This window comes from Pelophylax lessonae, assembly GCF_965119305.1.
Source record: "Pelophylax lessonae genome assembly, chromosome: 9".
NCBI lineage: Eukaryota > Metazoa > Chordata > Amphibia > Anura > Ranidae > Pelophylax > Pelophylax lessonae.
Window position 1 is genome coordinate 171,253,847 of NC_138776.1, and position 20,994 is coordinate 171,274,840.

At 39.5% G+C, this 20,994-nt stretch overlaps 1 protein-coding gene across 3 annotated transcripts in view; it reads right to left on the reverse strand.

The window, feature by feature from the left end:
- The window catches only part of GRID1 (glutamate ionotropic receptor delta type subunit 1), a 1,530,549-nt gene that overhangs the window by 1,111,125 nt on the left and 398,430 nt on the right, over window positions 1–20,994 (reverse strand). For all 3 annotated transcript variants that reach the window (XM_082268262.1, XM_082268263.1, XM_082268264.1), the window contains exon 3: window positions 5,985–6,269. In XM_082268262.1, the coding sequence (XP_082124388.1) occupies window positions 5,985–6,269 (285 nt within the window). The remainder of the gene's footprint in view (window positions 1–5,984; window positions 6,270–20,994) is intronic.

Here is a 20,994-nt window from a genome sequence, read left to right on the forward strand (position 1 = left end):
GGCTGGACACATCTCATTGCTAAGCCTGAAAAGCCCATTTTGCACCAGTATTACCCGCACAAGTGAGCCTAAGATAGATGGAGGATAGCGTCTTATCTATATTATGGGCTATAGAAAGCGCTCAATGGAGTGTGGTGCAAGAATGATGGAGTCAGAAAACTGCGCACAAACAGCATGCCGAATCTGCAAGAAGCTGAGGTACATTCAGGGAGGAAGCAGGAACTATCTTTTCAACTCAGCAAAAGGGAGTAGATGATCATCAGGCATTAAATCTCGCAGAGTCCTAACTCCATGTCGAGCCCAGTCCTGTGGGTCAGGCACAGTCCGCAGGTGAGGTAATAGTAGATTGCCCCATAGGGGGGGTGTAGAGAGAGAATGTTTGCGACTCTGCGATAGACCCTGAGACCTGTCTCCATACCAATGCCGTGGTTTTCATAGAGGTGGTAGCCTGTGGGTTGTGCCTAGGCCCCCTATAGTCCAGGTTGCTAAGTTCTGAATAGAACCCACGTTTTGCCACTTCTAGGTTTACTGCAGGATTGGTTTGATCCTGTACAAACCACCACTGCACCGACACCAAGACAGCTGCCCAAAATTATTTCTTAAAATTTGGCAACGCCAGACCCCCCTCAGACAACGGACGTTGTAGTGTGGACCTAGCAACTATAGGGACAGAACCAGCCCAAATGTGGGGGCACTCAATATGTGGAAGGGGCCAGGAACAGGAACGAGGGACCCAAGAAGAGGAGGATCTGGGCTGCCCTGTGCAAAACCAACTGTACAGAGCAAGTAAGTATGATCTTTGTTATTTATTTATTTTTTTAAACAAAACTTTACAATCACTATAAATGGGTGTCCAGACAATGCTGTTGCATGTGGTTATTAAAGGTCATACTTTCTCAGTTAATCAGCGATCTTAGCAGGTCATTCAATTCATTAGTTGCAAAAACCACTATAATTCACAAAAGGACAGCATCAATTTGACTTCTGAAAAAGAACACCCAATTTAAACAAAATATTAATTGGGCATGTTGGAAAATTTCTAGTTTGAGTCATACGAGCAGTACAAGATAGTAGTAGTGCCATAATAGCAATCTATTGTGCTTTCAGTAGTTATGATGTTTCCTATAGAAGGACAATGGCTGTAGGCAAAATAACATAGGCAGAGATGTGTATACAAGCCTCCAAAAAAAAAAAATAAATTAAATAATGAACTTGTAATTTAGCAGGGTCCCTGGCACTGCAGTTAACACATTGCAGAGTCTTAAATGTCACAGGTGGGGCTGATAAAGTATCAACATTTTTAAGCTTTTAAGAATTTTTCGACACTCTAAGACCACCAAATGTCACATTCACTTGACATTTCATAGGACGTGCTGGTTATCTGTTTGTATTAATAGAAAGCAAGCAAATTCACTTTTAAACATTAATAAACATAACGTTTTCAGCACTTCAAAACTCACTAATATACCTGCTGAGTTTTTACTTTATCCTAACCAGCATGCTATCTGTTCAACCACTTAAAATGCAGACACTTTCCGACAGACACATTAGCAGAGAAATACACAAGTATAGAATAGCTTTTGAACTACACAGATACAATTAGCTTTATAGTTTTTTAGTCATACAATGTAAATTTATGCAGAGAGAAATGCAAAGGCTGCTATTTGGAACCTATTTAAAAAAAAAAAAAATACAAGTTGCTCTAAAATCAGAACTTTTAGGTCCAGAACATGCATATGCTTTGGGATTGCTGACAGTCATCCAAGCAATAGAATTTCTAGAAAATAGACAGCAATGGCAGCCTATGTTTTTCTCATAGCTCTGGTTTCCAATAAAGAATAAGCACATTGGCATTGTTCCCACAGTCTCTGAAAAAAAAAATGGCACTATGATTGATTACCTATACCATGGGTGCTCAATGTGTGGCCCTTCAGCTGTTGCGGAAGTACAATTCCCATCATGCTTTGCATGTAACTGTCAGCCTTGCAACTGGTAGTTCCGCGGAAGCAAAGAAACAAATTACCACTCAAAGGGCTGACAGTTGGGCCAGTAGGATTCCCAAGTAAACTGTAGTATTCCTGCAAGACTGGGTGCTCACCAAGGTCCGCAACCTAAGAAGTCCATATGCACGTAGAAAGAAAGCGGCACTTCCAGTCTCAGGAAAGTAGAAACTTGAGTTGTATTTCTTCAAATCAAAAAGTCCAACATCGGCATGTAGCAAGACAAACAGGATAACAGCAAACGCGTTTCACACCATTGCTCAATGAATAAGCACATGGTGTGAAACGCGTTTGCTGCAATCCTGTTTGTCTTGCTACATGCCGATGTTGGACTTTTTGATTTGAAGAAATAAAACTCAAGTTTCTACTTTCCTGAGACTGGAAGTGCCGCTTTCTTTCTACATGTATATGGACTTGTACTTCCACAACAGCTGGAAGGCCACACATTGAGCACCCATGACCTATACTAATGATCCCAGCTGCAAGGCCTGCAATCTCCCAGTTTTTGTTTTCATCAGGCTTGGGTGCGCACCAGCTGTTGCTGGCCACCAATAGTGCGAGCAGTTTGAAGGACTTTACATTGGGCTGAATTAAAACTCTTGTCCTTGGTGCAACACTTTTACAGTAGAACTTAAAGACCGCTCTGGGAGGCTGCAGGCCATGCTGCTGGAAACTATTTTCTTTTCCACAAATGTAACCCATTTTTTAAAGGCTGTTGGTACAAGTCCACTGATTAACTCTAGTATAGTGCTGTTATAACTTTATTCACAGGTACATTTTCTTGGGTTCGTACAGAATGGCATAATTAAAATTAGTACACAAATATAACCATCCTTTTTAAATCAATTTTATACAGAGATACCCTATGTAGAGAGTAAAGCTGGCCATACGTATACACATTTTACATGACTAACAGATTCCTAAACAGCATAGATGGACAAACTTTTTGGCGTGGCTGTTGTATTTTGACAGCTCGCTCCACTGGCTGTCAAAATAGTACCCAAAGAGTGCCTCTATCTAAGTCAATGCAGGCTCTGTTTGCCCAAAAAATTTCTGCCTGCCTCCTTTAATTTTTCAATTCATGTATGTCAAACAGAGATATATGGACAGGACCATCCATGTAGCAAATGTTGGCTGGTTCATCAAGAACCAGACGAAACTCACTCCATGTATGCATAGCATTACTATGACTATATACATTAAATCCTATTACCTGGCTGTTTATTAAGCATTTTCATTTTTTGATAGAGTGAAGAATACAAGACTAAAGAAAAGTAAAAAATCTGACTCTCCCCAGCCAAAATAGGAGAGTAGAAAGCCTACAAATACCTTTGTCGGAGGTTAAGAACTATTGTCATTGTATGCTTCCTCCGCAATATAGGAAAAGGAATGGATGATAGATTGTAAGTGACTGTATGAGGAACAACAATTGCTTTTCCATGTGTTTGTTCATTCTAATTTTTAATTACCAGGCAGATTTATTATTGTCTTTTTATTGTCATTGTACTGTATACCTTACAGTCAACTTTCATTAGGTAAATGTCAAGCCAAAAATGTTTTTGTTTTGTTTTTTTGTTTTTTGATAAAGTGAAGAATAGAGTGGAGAAATAAATGAAGTTCTGTTTTTACTTTTATTCAGGGCTCCTTTAGAGAGAAATGTCTAAAACAGAGGCACAGACAGAAATTAAATGCTGACAGAGGATCTAGTCTTTCTCAACTCTACAACACCCCTGGGCAGAAAGTATTGATTAACCACTCTTGGAAAATGTTCATTCAATTGTTTAATTGTGTAAAAAAAAAACATTTTTACACATATACCTTAAAATGATTTTCATTTAACATTCCAACATTCTGGCTTTAAGAAACACTTAAAAATAAATAAATACATTTAGTCAATTGCAACTGTTTTTGCAGATAAAGAAGAGGACAAAAATATGGAATCACTCAATTCTGAGAAAATTATTATGGAATCATGAAAAAAAACACTACAGTACACCACGAGTACTTTGTTGCACCACCAGTATTCTTCATTAATCCAACTTCAATTTTCTCTTATTGCAGTTGCCAGATCAGCTTTGCAGGTTGGAGCCTTGTCATGGATAATTTTCTTTAATTTCCACCATAGATTTTGAATTGGATTGAAGTCTGGACTATTTTCAGGCCATGTCATTGACATTATATGTCTTTCTTAAAGGACAGTTTTCACGACTTTTGCCCTATAGCAAAATGCAATATTATCCTGAAAAATGATGTCATCATCACCAAATATCTTTTTTGGATGAATTGATGGAATAAGAAAAGTGTCCAAAATCTCGATATAAACGTGTGCATTTATTGAAGATTTAATGACTGTCATCTCCCCGTACCTTTACCTGACATGCAACCCCATATCATCAATGATTGTGGAAATTTGCATGTTTTATCAGGCAGCTGTCTTCATACATTTCATTGGAACGGCACCAAACAAAAGTTCCAGCATCATCAACATGCCCAATGTAGATTGGTAATTCATCACTGAATATCACTTTTATCCAGTCCTCCACAGTCCATGATTGCTTTTCTATAGCCCACTATGACTTTATTTTTTTCTGTTTAGGTGTTAATGATGCTTTTCGTTTGGCTTTTCTGTATGTAAATCCCATTTCCTTTAGGTGATGTCTTCCAGTTCGGAAACAGACATTGATTTCAGTTTCTGACCATTTGTTCCTCATTTGTTTTGTTGTGCATTTTCTGTTTTCAAGGCATACTACTTTAAATTTTCTATCTTGATGCTTTGATGTCTTCCTTAGCCTACCAGTATGCTTCCCTTTACCAACCTTCCCATTTGATTTGTACTTGGTCCAGATTTTAGACACAACATACTGGGAACAACCAACATCGTTTGCAACATTCCATGATGTTTTACCTATTTGAAGAAGTTTTATAATCCTCTCCTTTGTTCAACTGACATCTCTCATGTTGGAGCCATGACGCATGTTAATCAGATTGGTGCAACAGCTCACCAAGGCACTCTTTTTTAACTGCAGACTAATGAGCAGATGTATTCTGATGCAGATGTTTATTTTAGAACTGAAAAGTACATGGTGCTTCCATAATATTTTTCTCAGAAATGATTGATTCCATATTTCTTTCCTCTGCAAAAACAGTTGCAATTGACTACAGTTTTCTTTCTTTTTTTTTTTTTTTAAGTGTTTCTTAAAGCCATAAGATATATATATATATATATATATATTAGTGCTAATCACTAAACCACCTGCACAAACGATACAAAAGTGTTTCTAAATTGTAGTGCCAAATATATATATATATATATATATATATATATATATATATATATATATAATTGCGAAAAACCTCCTCTGGGGTTGTGTATTATGTATTAAATGTGTTTTTACTCCCAAAATATTGTGTGTGGAAATATATTTTAAACAGGTAAGCAGCAGGTATAAAGATGTAACTAACGCCCAATAAATGAAAAAGAGGAAGTGAATACCGCACTCGAAACCAAGCAGCACATGCCAAAATCATAAATATTGTGGGACCATTGTAATTAATTCCTAAACACTGGTCCCACGATATGTATGATTTTGGTGTGTGCTGCTTGGTTTTGAGCGCGGTTTTCACTTCCTCTTTTTCACTTAAAGCCAGAAGGTTGGAATGTTAAATGAAAATAGTTTTGAGGCACGTCTGGGATTCATTTTTTTTTCTACAACTGAATGAACATTTTCCAAGAATGGTGATTGCATACTTTTTGGCAGGGGTTGTACATTTTGGCTGAACATATACTTATAATATAGCATAATACAGATTACATAACTGTCATGGCTACCATTCCTGATGGCCCCAGAAGCTGCCTGTCTACCTGCCCAACTCTTCAAAAATAGTTGCAGTGCAATGTCCATCATTACACTTTGTAAAAAATAAATACTTTGTAAAAAATAAATAAATATACAGGAAATGTTATAAAGATAAGTATGTACTCACCATAGTCACTGTCATAAAATACTATGAACTTTTGCCATCGAAGTTCAGTGACCAGTTTCAACATGACATCATTGAGGCGAACTTGAGGTCTAGCAGCCAATGTGTATTCCTCTCCATCCAGGCTAGGATTTAAGTGGCAGACAGTTCGTGGAGATCCAGCTGTGTTGCGTTGTACAAAGATATGAGGGATATGCATGGCATCTGTCAGCGACTGAAGGGCATTTGCTGAGGCACAACCAGTAGATGTCACTAAGGCTAAAATCCCCTGTGTCATCAAGTCACAAGCTGAAAAAAATAAAACATCACAAACAATTTAAAAAAATGTTCCTTTCAAAATTAACTTACGATTTTTAGCACACAATGCTTCATCCTAAAACATTCCACATTCTTCCTCTAAAAACAGCTTTTAACATCCATAAAATACTGGAAAAACAATTTTGAATTGATTTTAGTCTTTGGTAAAAGCAACAAGTTAGTTGTAATGTCAAGTTCCCCAGCAGATCATAGCCACCTTTTTTACTTCCCCACAACTGTGCAGCTGCAGAGAGCAACAAAAATGTCTGAAACTTCCAGTTCAAAGAAACCTATTATTCACTCTTCTTCCTCTCATTAGACAGTTCAGGAGCTTGGTGATTGGTCCAGAACCGTCACAAGGGGATAGGGAGGTTATCGTAAACCCTGTGTAAGCTCCAGTTATGATAATTTAGAGCTTACACAGAATTTACTGTTTATGCTATTGCTGGGTGACCTGGAAGCAAAGAGAAGGAAAAGTCTGCATTTGTACCTAGGGAAGGGGGCTTAAATGAAAACCTATGTTTTTCCTTCAAGGGTAAAGCATTGGATTGCATTAAACTTCAAAAAGTTGTACAGCTATTGTATCAGTTCAACTTTCCAGGTCATCTTGATTTAACGGATTTCAGGTTATCTGGACTGTGCCATATACCAGGTACGATTTGTTTTGTAGATAACAAGAGATTAATTGTATGCAGTCATAATTAAGCTGAAGCTACTACACAAAACAAACAGGGTTTTATGTAAAAGAACTGGAATGAAAGTAATATAGATGCTGCCTCTAATGACTAATCCTAAAGTGAGCCTTTTGCAAAACAATTCCATTCACTTCTCTGCCTGCCAGGACCCCTGGACACAGTTCCATTGAAGAGAACTCACTGTCTGAAGTTTGTGCAGAAACTAAAGCCCCGTACACACGCACAGATTGTTGGCCGTAAATTGTCGGCCAACGTCCGATCGGCCGATTGTAGGCTTGTTAGTATGATGCTTCCGACAACCAACTGCGAATTTCCGGCCGAAAAAAAAAGTCTGGTGTGCATGCTATAAAATTTTTGTTGGCTAACAACAGAACGGCCGATTGTTGCTCAGTCAGTACAGATTTCGGCAGACAAAAATCAGATGAGCAAGACTGGGCATGCTCAGAGAAGAAAACACACGGAAAGTCAACCATCACATGACATCACTTCTGAAGTTGTTTTTTGTTGGCCAACAAAAGTCCAGTGCAAGTCTAGAGCACATTTCAACCAACAAACAACACTGAACAAAAGACGGCCGATCGGTCGGCCAACAATCTGTGCGTGTGTACAAGGCTTTACACTTCCAGGAGTGTTGCTCTGCTGGTTCTCCATTGCTCCCAGTGAAACCTCCCACTTGACCTCCACATCACTACTTTGTTCTATAAGACATAGAAGTCGGTGGGAGGCATGTACCACTAAGTGCAGTGGGGCACCAGGAGCTTGATACTCCCTGAAGTGCTTCTTCTCCAGTTTCTGAAAGGTCTGCAGTGGACATTTTCTTTTTAATAGAGTGGTGACCAACGGTGCTGGCAGCAGAAGAGGTGAAAAATTTCATTTTCGTGACAGCCCTGGAGCTTGCTCCTAAAGGGTCACTTTAGGTGCAAGCTCCAGGCCTGTCACTCTTATTCTTTTGATAAATATCTATCCCATAACCACCACTTCAGATTCAGATAATGTTATTAATCCCAAAGGGCTCTAGCACCTGTCACACAATCTCAGCTGGAGAAATTGACCTATAGTGTAAAATAGATTACCATGTGCTTTGCCCTTTATTTAGATCATTTACTACTATCTCCAATGGATCTCTCCAAATTTACCAACAGACCACCTCCTCTCTCTCAAAATACTGGGCTCAAGATACTGTATAACACTTCTCCAATCCCTGTTTTTAGCTAGAAAAATAAATAAAAGGTCATTATTGTACATTATATTTAAACACTATCCTTAATTAAAAATAAATATAATCCACTTACAAATAAAGTGCATCATGGTATTTTCACTTTAAAAATATCTGTATTACCCCTTTGGGAGTAAGGCATCAACATCTCCTCAGTGGAAAAATGCTGTCTGTCCAGTTCTGGGTATGCACAATGACATTCCAAGTTGAATCTCGACATGTTTCGGCACAGACCAAGCGATTTCGTCAAGGGGCAGAGCTTTGGGGCAGAGATTGTGAGGTTATTGTTAAACTCAAAAGTGGATGGACAGCATTTTTCTACTGAGGTGATGCTCTACTCTTAATGGGGAGATACATATTTTAAAGTAAACATATCACAGTGCACTGGTTTTGAGTGCACTTTATTTATAAGTGGCTTTTATTTGTTTTTAAAGAGGAAGTAAACCCTCCTCTGCAAGTTGTACCTATAGGTAAGCCTATGATAAGGCTTACCTATAGGTACTGTAAATATCTCCTAAACATGTACCGTTTAGGAGATATTTACCTTACATTCAGCCAGTGACATCACTGGCACATGCGCTCTAAAGGAACGGACGCTGGTGCCGTTCCTTCAGAGACCCGTGCCGTGACCGTAGGCTCCCAATCAGATGGCCGGATCCTGCGATCCCGGAAGACAGGCGACTGAACATGTCGCCCGTCATAGAGGTAAGCGGGCGGCACCGGGGGGGGGCTCATTCTAAGGTAAGTATTTCATAATGAGCTAGTATGGGATGCATACTAGCTCATTATGGGTTTCTCTTTCAGGTTGAAAAAAAATAAATAAAAATTTGGGTTTACAACCTCCATAATAAAGGATGCTGTTAAATACAATGTACAATGATGGCCTTTTATTGTTTTTGAGCTAAAAATGGGGGATTGGAGAAATTTTATACTGTAACTGGAGCCCAGTATTTTGAGAAAGAGGGGGTGGTCTGTTGGTAAATTTGGAGAGATCTACAGAAGATGGTAAATGCCCTAAATAAAGGGCTAAGCATGTGGTGATGTATTTTACATTTTAGGTCAATTTCTCCAGGTAAGCAGATTGTGTGACAAGTTGTGGAGCAGAAGTGGTGAACACGGCATATTTAAATATAAGTAGAAGTGGAGGATAAATTCACTTTTTTTATGGACTTTAACTTAAAGGACTGCAGGTATACACATTTTAATTTGTTTTATTTTATTAGAATTGAATAATTCTTTATTTGTTGTAATAGAGTAACCAGTAGGGTCACGCAATGTCACCATTATTTTATAGTCAGTAACATATTTAGTATCATTATATTTAATTGTTTAAAGTATAAGAAGTTGATTGGTTGCACTGCACTCCTAATATATTCACTTTAGTTTGATGTGGGAACACATAACAGTATTCAGCTGCAACTGGATGTGAACATTTATCTCTTATATAAGTTTCTTAGTTGTGTACAACATAAGATAATGATGTTTGGTAGCCAAAAGCAAGCAAATTGATACCAGCTTAGCTATTTACTGTGATTAGACAATGGAAACACAGACTGTTGGTATAAGGATTCGCACATGTTGGCTCTTTGCTTCATACTAATAATAAAACCCAATGAAGTGTGGTTCCTATAATAAATAGCATTTTTATTTTTTTCATACACAGCAAAAGCCAAAAAATCACTCAAGTCCCAAGAGCAGGCAACTAGCATCGCTATATGCTTTTACAGTCTGAAACTTTGCTCCGGTGGAAGTTATAACACTTTCAATTTTAAGTGTTTTTTTGTCTTCCCCCCAAGCAAACTAACCAATAATATGATTACATATTATAAATGAGAAAAAGCAAAAAATTTGATTTTAAAGCAGTGCGCTTTTACCTAAAGTGACATTTTTCATTTTTTCTTGTGTTGTTACCAACTTTATCTAGAGTAACTGGCATTAATGGCTGGCGAATCCCGAAATATATAAATCTTCCTATGAAACTGCTATCATCCTCTTGTCCCAAGACACTGCTAAGGAGTATGAGTTGCCTGTTGTGAACTTAACTAATGGATTTTTTGGATGCCAAGTTATTAAAATGATGGCACCCCATGTACAGCGAACGAGGACAGTAATGGGTAGCATAGATTCAAAATCCCAATTACCCTGTCATCAATTACCTTTTAAGTGTCCTGTAAAACTCTAAGCTCTGTCTTCTAACCAAAAACACTTAAATGCAGGAAATGTTTGTGATAATAGCAAAGACAAAAAGGTTAATATATAGCACTATCTCAAGTATACACTTAAGTGGGAACTATAATTAGAAGTCAATTTAATCTTTCAGTGAATATTTTTATATTAATGTAATGTACCTATCAGTGGAAGCTCTGGGTTTCATTATATTAATGGCATGTGGAGTGGCTTCCATTTCCTTCCTTTTTTCCAATTTCATGACACAATTCACAAATTCTCAAGATGTGTTGTACCTAAAGTGCTGTTTCAGATTTCTAATGAACTGTCCATTTACTGATGAGCTTTTCTTAGTCTCTTCATTAGTATGCAGGAAATCCAAAAGTAGTTAGATGTCTTAGCTAAATCATTTGATTGTACTGTTGTGATGCAAAAGACAATCAGGGATGATGAAACAAAGGAAACTCTTCAAGTTGGCATAAGTACTATCCTTTTGGGTTCAGTGTGACATCACTTCAACAATGAAAGCAAATCTGTGAGAAATATACTAAGCCGTCATGGTTGACCTTCCATTCTGAAGAAGTTAGTTGCCTAGCTGCAGTAACAGACACCAAGGGGCCCATGTGCGAGACCAAGTTTTGGGCCCCCCATTCAACTACTTGCCAGTTAAGAACACATATTCATTAAGTATGGACCCACAGCTAGCCTTAAAGGCCAAATAGAAGTTTTTTTTATTTTTTAACAAAAAATCTTCAGGTGTTGTAAAATTACTGGTGGCAAAACTCAACTCCTCTGCAGTGCTGTAATTATATTATCCCCTGCAATAATTATGTCCTGCCATTACATATGTCACTAGATATCCTTAGTCCTCTGGGATAAATGAGGCCTGCCTTGCATCATTCATCCCAGAAGATGATAGAAACAGTGTAGGGCCTCAAGGGTCCGCTATCTAATGGGGTGTCACCATGGTGCCACCACACTCACAGTGTAATGATACAGAGAGCAGTGCCACTCTTTGCAATATTGGGGGCCACCCACCACCAGGATATGATTGAAAGACACTGCATATCATGTGACCAGCCTGGAGACATCTAGAAAAGAGAAGTATTAAAAATAGGATAAAATCCAGCCAGAGGAGAGGGCACTTGATTGGGGGGTCCTTAACCAGAGCTGGGCTTAAAGTGATTGTAAACGATTACCTTGTAAAACAACCCATTTAGTTTAAAGTAGAAATGAAAGGCAAAACATTTTTGTATACATATTTTAATAAAAAATAAACATAAAAAATACCCTTTTCCCTTTTTTAGGTAATCACACACCCTCTGTTCTCAGCTGCATAAGAGCTGGGGGGGGGGGGTGAGAAGCAGCAGCACACTGAGCTTCCCAGTGATTGGCTGTGCAGCAAGGGCATGTCAGGACAAGTCAGATCATTGGTTCAGACCAGAGAACTGACCATGGGGTTTTACTTCTTCTTAGTGTGGTCAGTTTTTATAGGAAAGCAGAGGGACTAGCAGAAACACCAGGGATTTCACATAAATTAAGCAATACAAAGAGAGCAGGAGACTTTCTCATACAAGTATATGGCACAGCAGGCTCAAATCAGGAATATGAAGTGTTGGAGTAACAAAGGCTTTAAGTGTACACAGTCCACAAGACAATGAGGGGGATTTCAGTAGTCCTCTATCCTATATATACACTATATATACACTATATTACCAAAAGTATTTGGGCACCTGCCTTCACACACACATGAACTTTAATGGCACCCCAGTCATAGTCCGTAGGGTTTAATATTGAGTTGGCCCACCCTTTGCAGCTATAACTGCTTCAACTCTTCTGGGAAGGCTGTCTACAAGGTTTAGGAGTGTGTCAATGGGAATGTTTGACCGGTCTTCCAGAAGCGTTTTTGTGAGGTCAGGTACTGATGTTGGAGAGAAGGCCTGGCTTGCATTCCCTGCTCTAATTCATCCCAAAGGTGTTCTATTGGGTTGAGGTCAGGATTCTGTGCAGGTGAGTAAAGTTTGCTCACCCCAAACTCGCTCATCCATGTCTTTATGGACCTTGCTTTTTGCACTGGTCCACATCATTTGGTGGTGGGGGACTATGATGTGGGCTTGTTTTTCAGGGGTTGGGTTTGGCCCCTTAGTTCCAGTGAAGGGAACTCTTAAGGCGTCAGCATACCAAGACAATTTCATGCTCTCAACTTTGTGTGAACAGTTTAGGGATTGCCCCTTCCTGTTCCAACATGACTGCCCACCAGTGCACAAAGCAAGGCGCATAAAGACATGGATGAGCGAATTTGGGGTGGAGGATCCTGACTGGCTTGCTGAGTCCTGACCTTAACCTAATAAAACACATTTGGGATGAATTAGAGCGGAGACTGTGAGACAGGCCTTCTCGTCCTAACCTCACAAATGCACTTTTGGAAGAATGGTAAAACAATCCCATAGACACACTCCTAAAGCTTGTGGACAGCCTTCACAGAAGAGTTGAAGCTGTTATGGCTGCAAAAAGTGGGCCAACTCAATATTGAACACTACGGGCTAAGACTGGGATGCTATTAAAGTTCATTTGCGTGTAAAGGCAGGTGTCCCAATACTTTGGTAATATAGTGTATGATCTACTATAAATGGTCCTCTAAGTCCTAAAGAACCTGCAACTTCACAGTCTGACAAATTTCTGCTCCTGACTAGTGACTATGTTTCTTTAGTACTTTAAAGCGGAGTTCCGGGCACAAAATTCAATTTCTAATAATTACTGCATTGTATTCCTTACCCTCCGCTGAGTCAGAATTGGATATTCCCATAGTTTTTTTTTTTTCACTTACCTGTTTACAGAGGTTTGTATACTCACCTTTCAAAGGACTTCCTCCCTCCTGCGCCTCGGCTCTCCTCGTCACTTCCGTGCCGCAATGCGTCCTGGGAGCTCTTCCTCGGCGCTCCCATGATGCACTTTGCAGTCACATGGGCGGCCGACCACTGTTCTCATTTCTTGACTCACAGGCCTACGCCCACTGGAATCAGGAAGAAGGGAAGACATTTCCCCACAACGGACTCGGCAATCCACAACAAAGATGGCGCCGCACATCAGAAATTATATAAAGTAAGATTTTATTCTTGCAAACTCATTATTTCACCATTCTAACCAGGATTAGCGGATGTATCGATGTGTAAGGGTGATTGTTAGGGGGAGATTGAAAAAAAAAAAAACGATTCTGTGCCCGGAACTCCGCTTTAAGTCACTGAGCCAAAAAAGCATACAGTTCTGAATTTCCTCTGATGTTTTTGATCATACTTGTTCTAGGTTGGTGGCTCAAAGTTCTGAATGCTATTAAAAATACTTTTCCAATTTAATAAGCAGCCAGCTGTGATTTTATTTTTAAATATCCAAAAATTAAAAAGTCTCCTAGCTCCTGTAGATGTATTGTGTGCGAAAAATGTGTGAAATGTGTGAATTCTCACCATTCTAGGGGAATCTCACATGATTTGTAGATTAATTGCTAACCCTCCAGTGCTGGTGAGGAGACTGAATTGACTAGATTAAAGTACAATAACATTGTATACAGAAAGTGAGGATTCCATTGTGTACATTCTGCACAAGTGTCACTGAGCATAAGAGCCCAGCAGCAAGACTAAGCAATGCTTTTTAGGGATCTCATCCACTTATAGCACTGCATCAAAACTCATTCAACCAGATTTGGGTTCTTCAAATCAAAAATTAGGGCATAACATTCACATTTTCCTTCGAAAACACAAGAAAATAGACAAATATAGAGAATGGCTTTTTCAGATATTCAAGTTCAGTAAGAATACTTGTGGTTTGGCTTAAACTCAAGTTCCAATAACCTGGCTGTTAATGAACCAGTGTTAGCATTTATAATACAATGCTATGCTAGCAGGGTATTACATTATTTAAGTGATCTCATCAAGTGTCTTTATAACCAATTAAAGCTCCATTTCATTTGTGCAACTGGTTGTAGCACCACAATGGGTAATTCTATTGACCGTTTTCTGAATAGTAGGTGCTGAGTGGTTTTCAATTCATAAATAGTAGTAATACATTTTGAAAGCTCAGAGTCTGAATGATACAATTATGTAATGACATGGAATTAGAAGTGATTATAAAGCTTTTGCATGCGAGATTCCGTGCATTTTGTCTGGAAGGCTTAGTTCACATAGGCTTCAGCCAGTTAATGGTATTCCGAAGAGCAATATGTATACAGTAAGCATTTATAACAAATTGAGTGAAACTTTCAGAAAGCTTCACTCAACTTGTTTAACCACTTCAGCTTCGGAAAGGTTTTACCCCCTTAATGACCAGGCCATTTTTTGCGATTAGGTACTGCATTACTTTAACAAAAAATTGCACGGTCGTGCGCCGCTGTACCTAAATACAATTGATGTCCTTTATTTTCCCACAAACAGAGCTTTCTTTTGGTGGTATTTGATCGCCAGTGTGGTTTTTAGATTTTGTGCTATAAACAAAAAAAGAGCGACAATTCTAAAAAAAACACAATATTTTTTACTTTCTGCTATAAAACATTCCCAATAAAACAAATTGAAAAAATCAAATGTTTTAACCACTTGCTGACCACCCACAGTACATTTACTGCGGCAGTCAGCCCCGTACAGGCTAAGTGACGTAGAAATACGTCGTTAGCCTGAGAGCCTCTAGGGGGCGAGCGCGTGCCCCCGGTGGCGCACTCCTGCCCCTGCTTGTTCCCTAACATGTCAGCGCATGTGACCGGCAGACCCGGTGTCCGCCGGTCACTCGCGATCTCCCGGTGGAGATGGAGAAAGGCAGGCGGCTGATGTAAACATAGCCGCCTGTCATTCTCCCTGATGTAACTGCAGAGATCATACGATCCTGCTATGTAGGATCGTATGTCTCTGTTGTTACACCACTACCCACACCCCTTTACAGTTAGATGCATGCCCCTAGGGACACACTTAACCCCTGCATCACCAATAAAGTTAACCCCTTCCCTGCCAGTGTAATTTTTACAGTAACAGTGCTTATGTATAGCACTGATTACTGTAGTAATGTCACTGGTACCCCCAAAAGTGTCAAAAATGTCAGTCAAGGGTCCGATATGTCCGCCGCAATGTCGCAGTCCCGCAAAAAAAAAAATCACAGATCGCCGCCATTACTCGTTAAAAAAAAACCAATAAAAATGACAAAAATCTTTCCCTTAGTTAGTAAACGCAATAACTTTTGTGCAAGCCAATAAAAAGACGCTTATTGCAATTTTCTTTACCAAACATATGTAGCAGAAAACAAATTGGCCTAAAATGTTAAAAAATTTAGATTTTTACATTTTTTTTTTTGGGGGGGGGGGATTTCTTATAAGAAAATGTGAAAAATATTGTTATTTTTTCAAAATTGTCGCTCTTTTTTTGTTTATAGCGCAAAAATTAAAAAGCGCACAGGTGATCAAATACCACCAAAAGAAAGCTCTGCTTGTGGGAAAAAAAGGACGTCAATTTCATTTGGGTACAGCGTCGCACGACCGCGCAATCGTCCGTTAAAGTCACGCAGTGCCGAATCGCAAAATAGGGCCTGGTCTTTGGGCAGCCAAATCCTCTGGGGCTTAAGTGGTTAATCAGTTTAGGCCAATTTGTATCCTGCTACTTATTTTGGGTAAATTCCAAAAAGTGTATTTTAATTGGTGCAAAAGTTATAGCGTTTATAGCGATTTTTTGACTTTTTTTGTTTTTATTGCGATCGCCGCCGCTCCTCCCGCTGCCTGACTCCCGCTGTGTCTAATCACAGCGGGAACGCGGTCTCATAATCACGTACATCTACGTGATTATGCGCAGCTGAGCTGCCCTGCCGCAGTTAATCTGTGTGGGCGGTCGGCAAGTGGTTAAAGAGACAACCGACACTTCTATTAAGATATGTATGGATTTTAGTAACACTATTCAAAGCTTTCTCAGACAAGGAATTACAAGCTGAATTCTGAGAATGAAGACTAAAATGTCAGGTCTTTTGGTATATTCACATCTTTTTTAGGCCTCATGCACATGGGGCATCTTTAACTACTTCAGCTTCAGAAGGTTTTACCCCTTTAATAACCAGGCCATTTTTTGCAATACGCCACTGTATTGCTTTAACCAACAATTGCGCCGTCATGCGACGCTGTAGCCAAATAAAATGTATGTTTTTTTTCCCCCACAAATAGAGATTTCTTTTATTGGTATTTGATCACCTCTGCCGTTTTTATTTTTTGCGCTATAAACAAAAAAAAGACTGACAATTAAAAAAAAAAAAAAAACATTATTTTTTACTTTCTGCTAAAAAACATTCCCAATAAAAAAAATGTAGAAATAAAATTTTTTCATCAATTTAGGCCAATATATATTCTGCTACGTATTTTTGGTAAAAAAAAAAAGTGTATTTTGATTGGTTTGCGCAAAAGTTATAGCATTGAAAAACTGTGGGATAGATTTATGGCATTTTTATTGTCTTTATTGTTTTTACTAGTAATGGCGGAAATCAGCAATCTTTAGCAGGACTGTGACATTGCAGAAAACAAATCTTACACTAAGTGACACTTTTTGGGGACCAGTGACACTAATACAGTGATCAGTGCTAAAAAAAATGCACTGTCACTGTATAAATGACACTAGCAGGGAAGGGGTTAACACTAGGGGTGATCAAGGGGTTAAGAGTACTCCTAGGGAATACTTTCTAACTGTGTGGGGGGATGGATGTGCCAGAGGAAAAGAGAGATCTGTGTTTCAGCTTCGCTGAAACACAAGATCCCACTCTTCCTCTGTGATGGAACATAGGCAGAGGGCCGTTCTGTCATTCTCCTGCATGATCGCAGGTGGGCGGAGGCCATCGTGGCCACTAGACCCATTGATTGGCTCCTGCTGTGTCTAATCCCAACAGGAGCAGCACTCCGGTGGTGTGCGCACGTCCCCCGAGATCCCCTGCATAAAATCACGTACCTATACGTGATTTTGCGCAGCCGGGCCGCCCTGCTGCAGTTTATAGTGTAGGGCAGTCTGGAAGTAGTTAAAACCCCCTCTGAATGCCAGAAATCCTGGAAGGAAAATGCTGCATATAAAACATGCTAAAACCACATATTGCACAGCCATTTAGGTACTTTTTGGTACATCTAGCATTTGAGCATTAATGCATTCCATTGGTCAGAATATTAATTTACTCTGGCTACTAGTGCTGGTTCCCACTGGTGCGATGCGGGAACCCAGTGAATCCACTGGGGGTTCCTGCATTGCACCCGACTCACATTGAGACATTTCTTGTGCTAATCCTAGTGGTTGTAGCTATGGGCACCGATGGAGCATTGTAAGCAGGTGCTGCTGGTTCAGCTGTCATTGCTAAAGTGAAGAGCAGTACTGATGTTCTCTTAGGTTAGCAGGGCATAGGAGTGAGAGAGCAATTGTAAGATCGCTCACTCAATTATTAAGGAAATAAACAAAGCAATAAAGTGATGACTGTTTCTTACTTTTGCTGTTAGGGAAACATGTCAAAGAACTAGTAGGTCTTCTATACAAGACTCCTCATGGCCAGCTTGGAGGAGCTTTAAGTCCTGATTGGCGCCACAGGTTCTCCTGGAATTTTAGTGGCTGTCTAAGGCCCAGAGGCAATATATACACACACATATATATATATATATATATATATATATATATATATATATATATATATATATATATATATTTCCAATTCATAGGCCATTGGGCACACTGCAGTGTAAGGGTAGGTAGGGAGAGAATCCTGTTTTGTTGGGGCATTTAGGTGTAATGCATTGAAAGGTATCTGCTGTAGAGGGATAGCTTAGGGGCCTTCTGGATGTTCAGGCACCAGTCAAGAACATATCTGTGCACCAGTAAAGAAAGAACTAAACCTCTCTTGTCTGGATCCTTTTGCACAGCCACAAGGAGTACCAGCCTGCTTCAGTCTGCCATCTATCAGCTGTCTACCAGCCCCCCTGCTTCACTGAAGACTACTGACAACCTCTTCTGGAGTCCCGCCTAAAGGCCCGTACACACGCACCGATTGTTGGCCGTAAATTTTCGGCCAACGTCCGAATGGCCGATTATCGGCTTGTTAGTATGATGCTTCCTTTATGCAGCGCTAGCAACAAATTAGTGATAAAAAAATAATTGAAATAAACCAATCTATATCATATAAATCCAATGTATAATAATATTTCAATCACATTAAAGTGCATAAATTTCTGTGATAATTAAATAAAGTGCATAATTAGGCTGAACAAATTAATAAATATAATTTCCAAGTGAAAAGTTTAAAGTGCATAAATGGTGAAATAAAGTTATTTCACCATTTATGCACTTTAAACTTTTCACTTGGAAATTATATTTATTAATTTGTTCAGCCTAATTATGCACTTTATTTAATTATCACAGAAATTAATGCACTTTAATGTGATTGAAATATTATTATACATTGGATTTATATGATATAGATTGGTTTATTTCAATTATTTTTTTATCACTAATTTGTTGCTAGCGCTGCATAAATTTGCTTTTATTCACTTATTCTAAGATTTTCTTAGTGTTTGCAGCAGCTGCACACTTTCACAGTTTTTCACTGAATAATTATCACTATTGTGCAGCGCGGGTTTAAATTTGTTTTTTCAGTATGATGCTTCCGACAACCGACTGTGACTTTTCGGCCGAACAAAATCTGGTGTGCAGGCTATACAATTTTTGTTGGCCAACAACAGTACGGCCGATTTTCCGTCAGTCAGTACAGATTTCGGCAGACAAAAATGGGATGAGCAAGACTGGGCATGCTCAGAGAAGAAAAAACACACGAAAAGTAAACCAGAACATGACATCACTTCTGCAGTTGGTTGTTGTTGGCCGAGAAAATTTGTGTGCAGTCTAGAGCACATTTCAACCAACACAACAACACTAGACAAAAGACGGCCGAGCGGTCGGCCAACAATCTGTGCGTGTGTACGGGGCTATAGGACGCAAGTTGCTGGCAGACTGCCCATGTAAGCACTAAACAATTGCGATATTCTGTATTGCTAAATATTTTTTGTAATTGGAACAAAAAGAGACAAAAATATGCTTCTTAGTATGGCAACTCTCTACTATTGATATCATTGCAATAACCTTAAAATATAGTAGAAGGAAAAAGACTTTGGCATGGATGATCATACATACACCTATTAGTGTCTTAAGTCCTTTTGCTTGTACTAAAGATATTTTGTGCCTTTGCCATTACCTGCCTTGTCTTTCCAACCCGTTTGAACATTTAGTGGTATTATCAATTTCCACTGCTGACTATTTGGCAGAGTATAACAGAAAACCTAAGAAAAGTGTTATCATGTGATTTCCCCACAACCACACACAAGCCTGGTCCACACTGTCAACCAGGACAAATGCCCCAGGACTTTCTTTACCTGCCAAAGAATTTGAAACTCTGTTCAGTCAGTTGTGTGATCCAGCCATCTTCGCCAGACAGTATAGCAAGGTTAAGCTGGCCATAGATGGATCAACACTTGCCTAGTTCAGCAGGCACCAGGGAAATGTAGATCCATCCATGGCCAGTCCTGCTAGACAGACGTTGATTTATTGATTGGCTTCTCTCTAACACAGGCATGTCCAACCTGCGGCCCGGGGGCCACATGCGGCCCAGAACCGCAGGCAATGCGGCCCACTGACCCCTGACAATTTTTATTTATTTTTTGCTGGGGAGGAAGGAAGTCGAGTCAGGGGCATGACCACAGAGGCAGCCTCGGAAGGGGTCATCCACTAGTTGTGTTAAATTAGTGCTGGGGGGAGGGGCACGGGAGCACGGGAAGGGCACGGCAGCATTTTATTACTTATATACCTTAACTAATAGTATATATTTTATATGATGCCTGAGAAAATTTCTCTACACTCAATGTGGCCCAGAGAAGCCAAAAGGTTGGACACCCATGCTCTAACAGCAATGTTGGAAATTTTTCATTTGATCGGCTGCAACACTGATTAGTCTATTCTGACAGCTAAGGAATTCCCGTTGTCAGAATACAGTTGTGCATTGGGGAGGATTTCTTCATCCACCTTAAATGTGTTGCTGGGGGAATCCATTCATTTTCTTTTTTTAATCAGCCAGCTAGCTGATCAACAAAAAAAACGTATTCCTCTATGGCCAGCTTTAGTCACTTTTCTTTGTCGCAGAAGGAAATACAGCTTAGAAAACAACCTGTCCCCGGCTTCCCCGCTGAGGTTACGCTTCTGTACTCTACCCATGTTAACATGCACAGACTGGTAACTGACTTTGTAAGGAATACAGCTCTGATTTCGCCTAAAGTGTTTGTAAATGATCATCTTGTAAAACAAACTGTTCAGGTTAAAATAGAAATGAAAGGCAAAACATTTTTGTATAGATATAAAATAGCTTTATAAATACCCTTTCCCCCCCCTTTTTTTTTATAAGTGATCACATTTCCCCTGTTCTCAGCTGCATAACAGCTGGGGGGAGGTGAAGCAGCAGCGCATGGAGCTTGCCAGTGAATGGCTGTGCAGTGGGGGCGTGCCAAAACAAGTCTGATCATTGGAGGAGAGTACACTGAGTTCCCAGCATAACTAGAGAACTGACCACGAGGAGCTCTGTAGCTTAGTGTGGTCATTTTTTATTAGTAAAACAG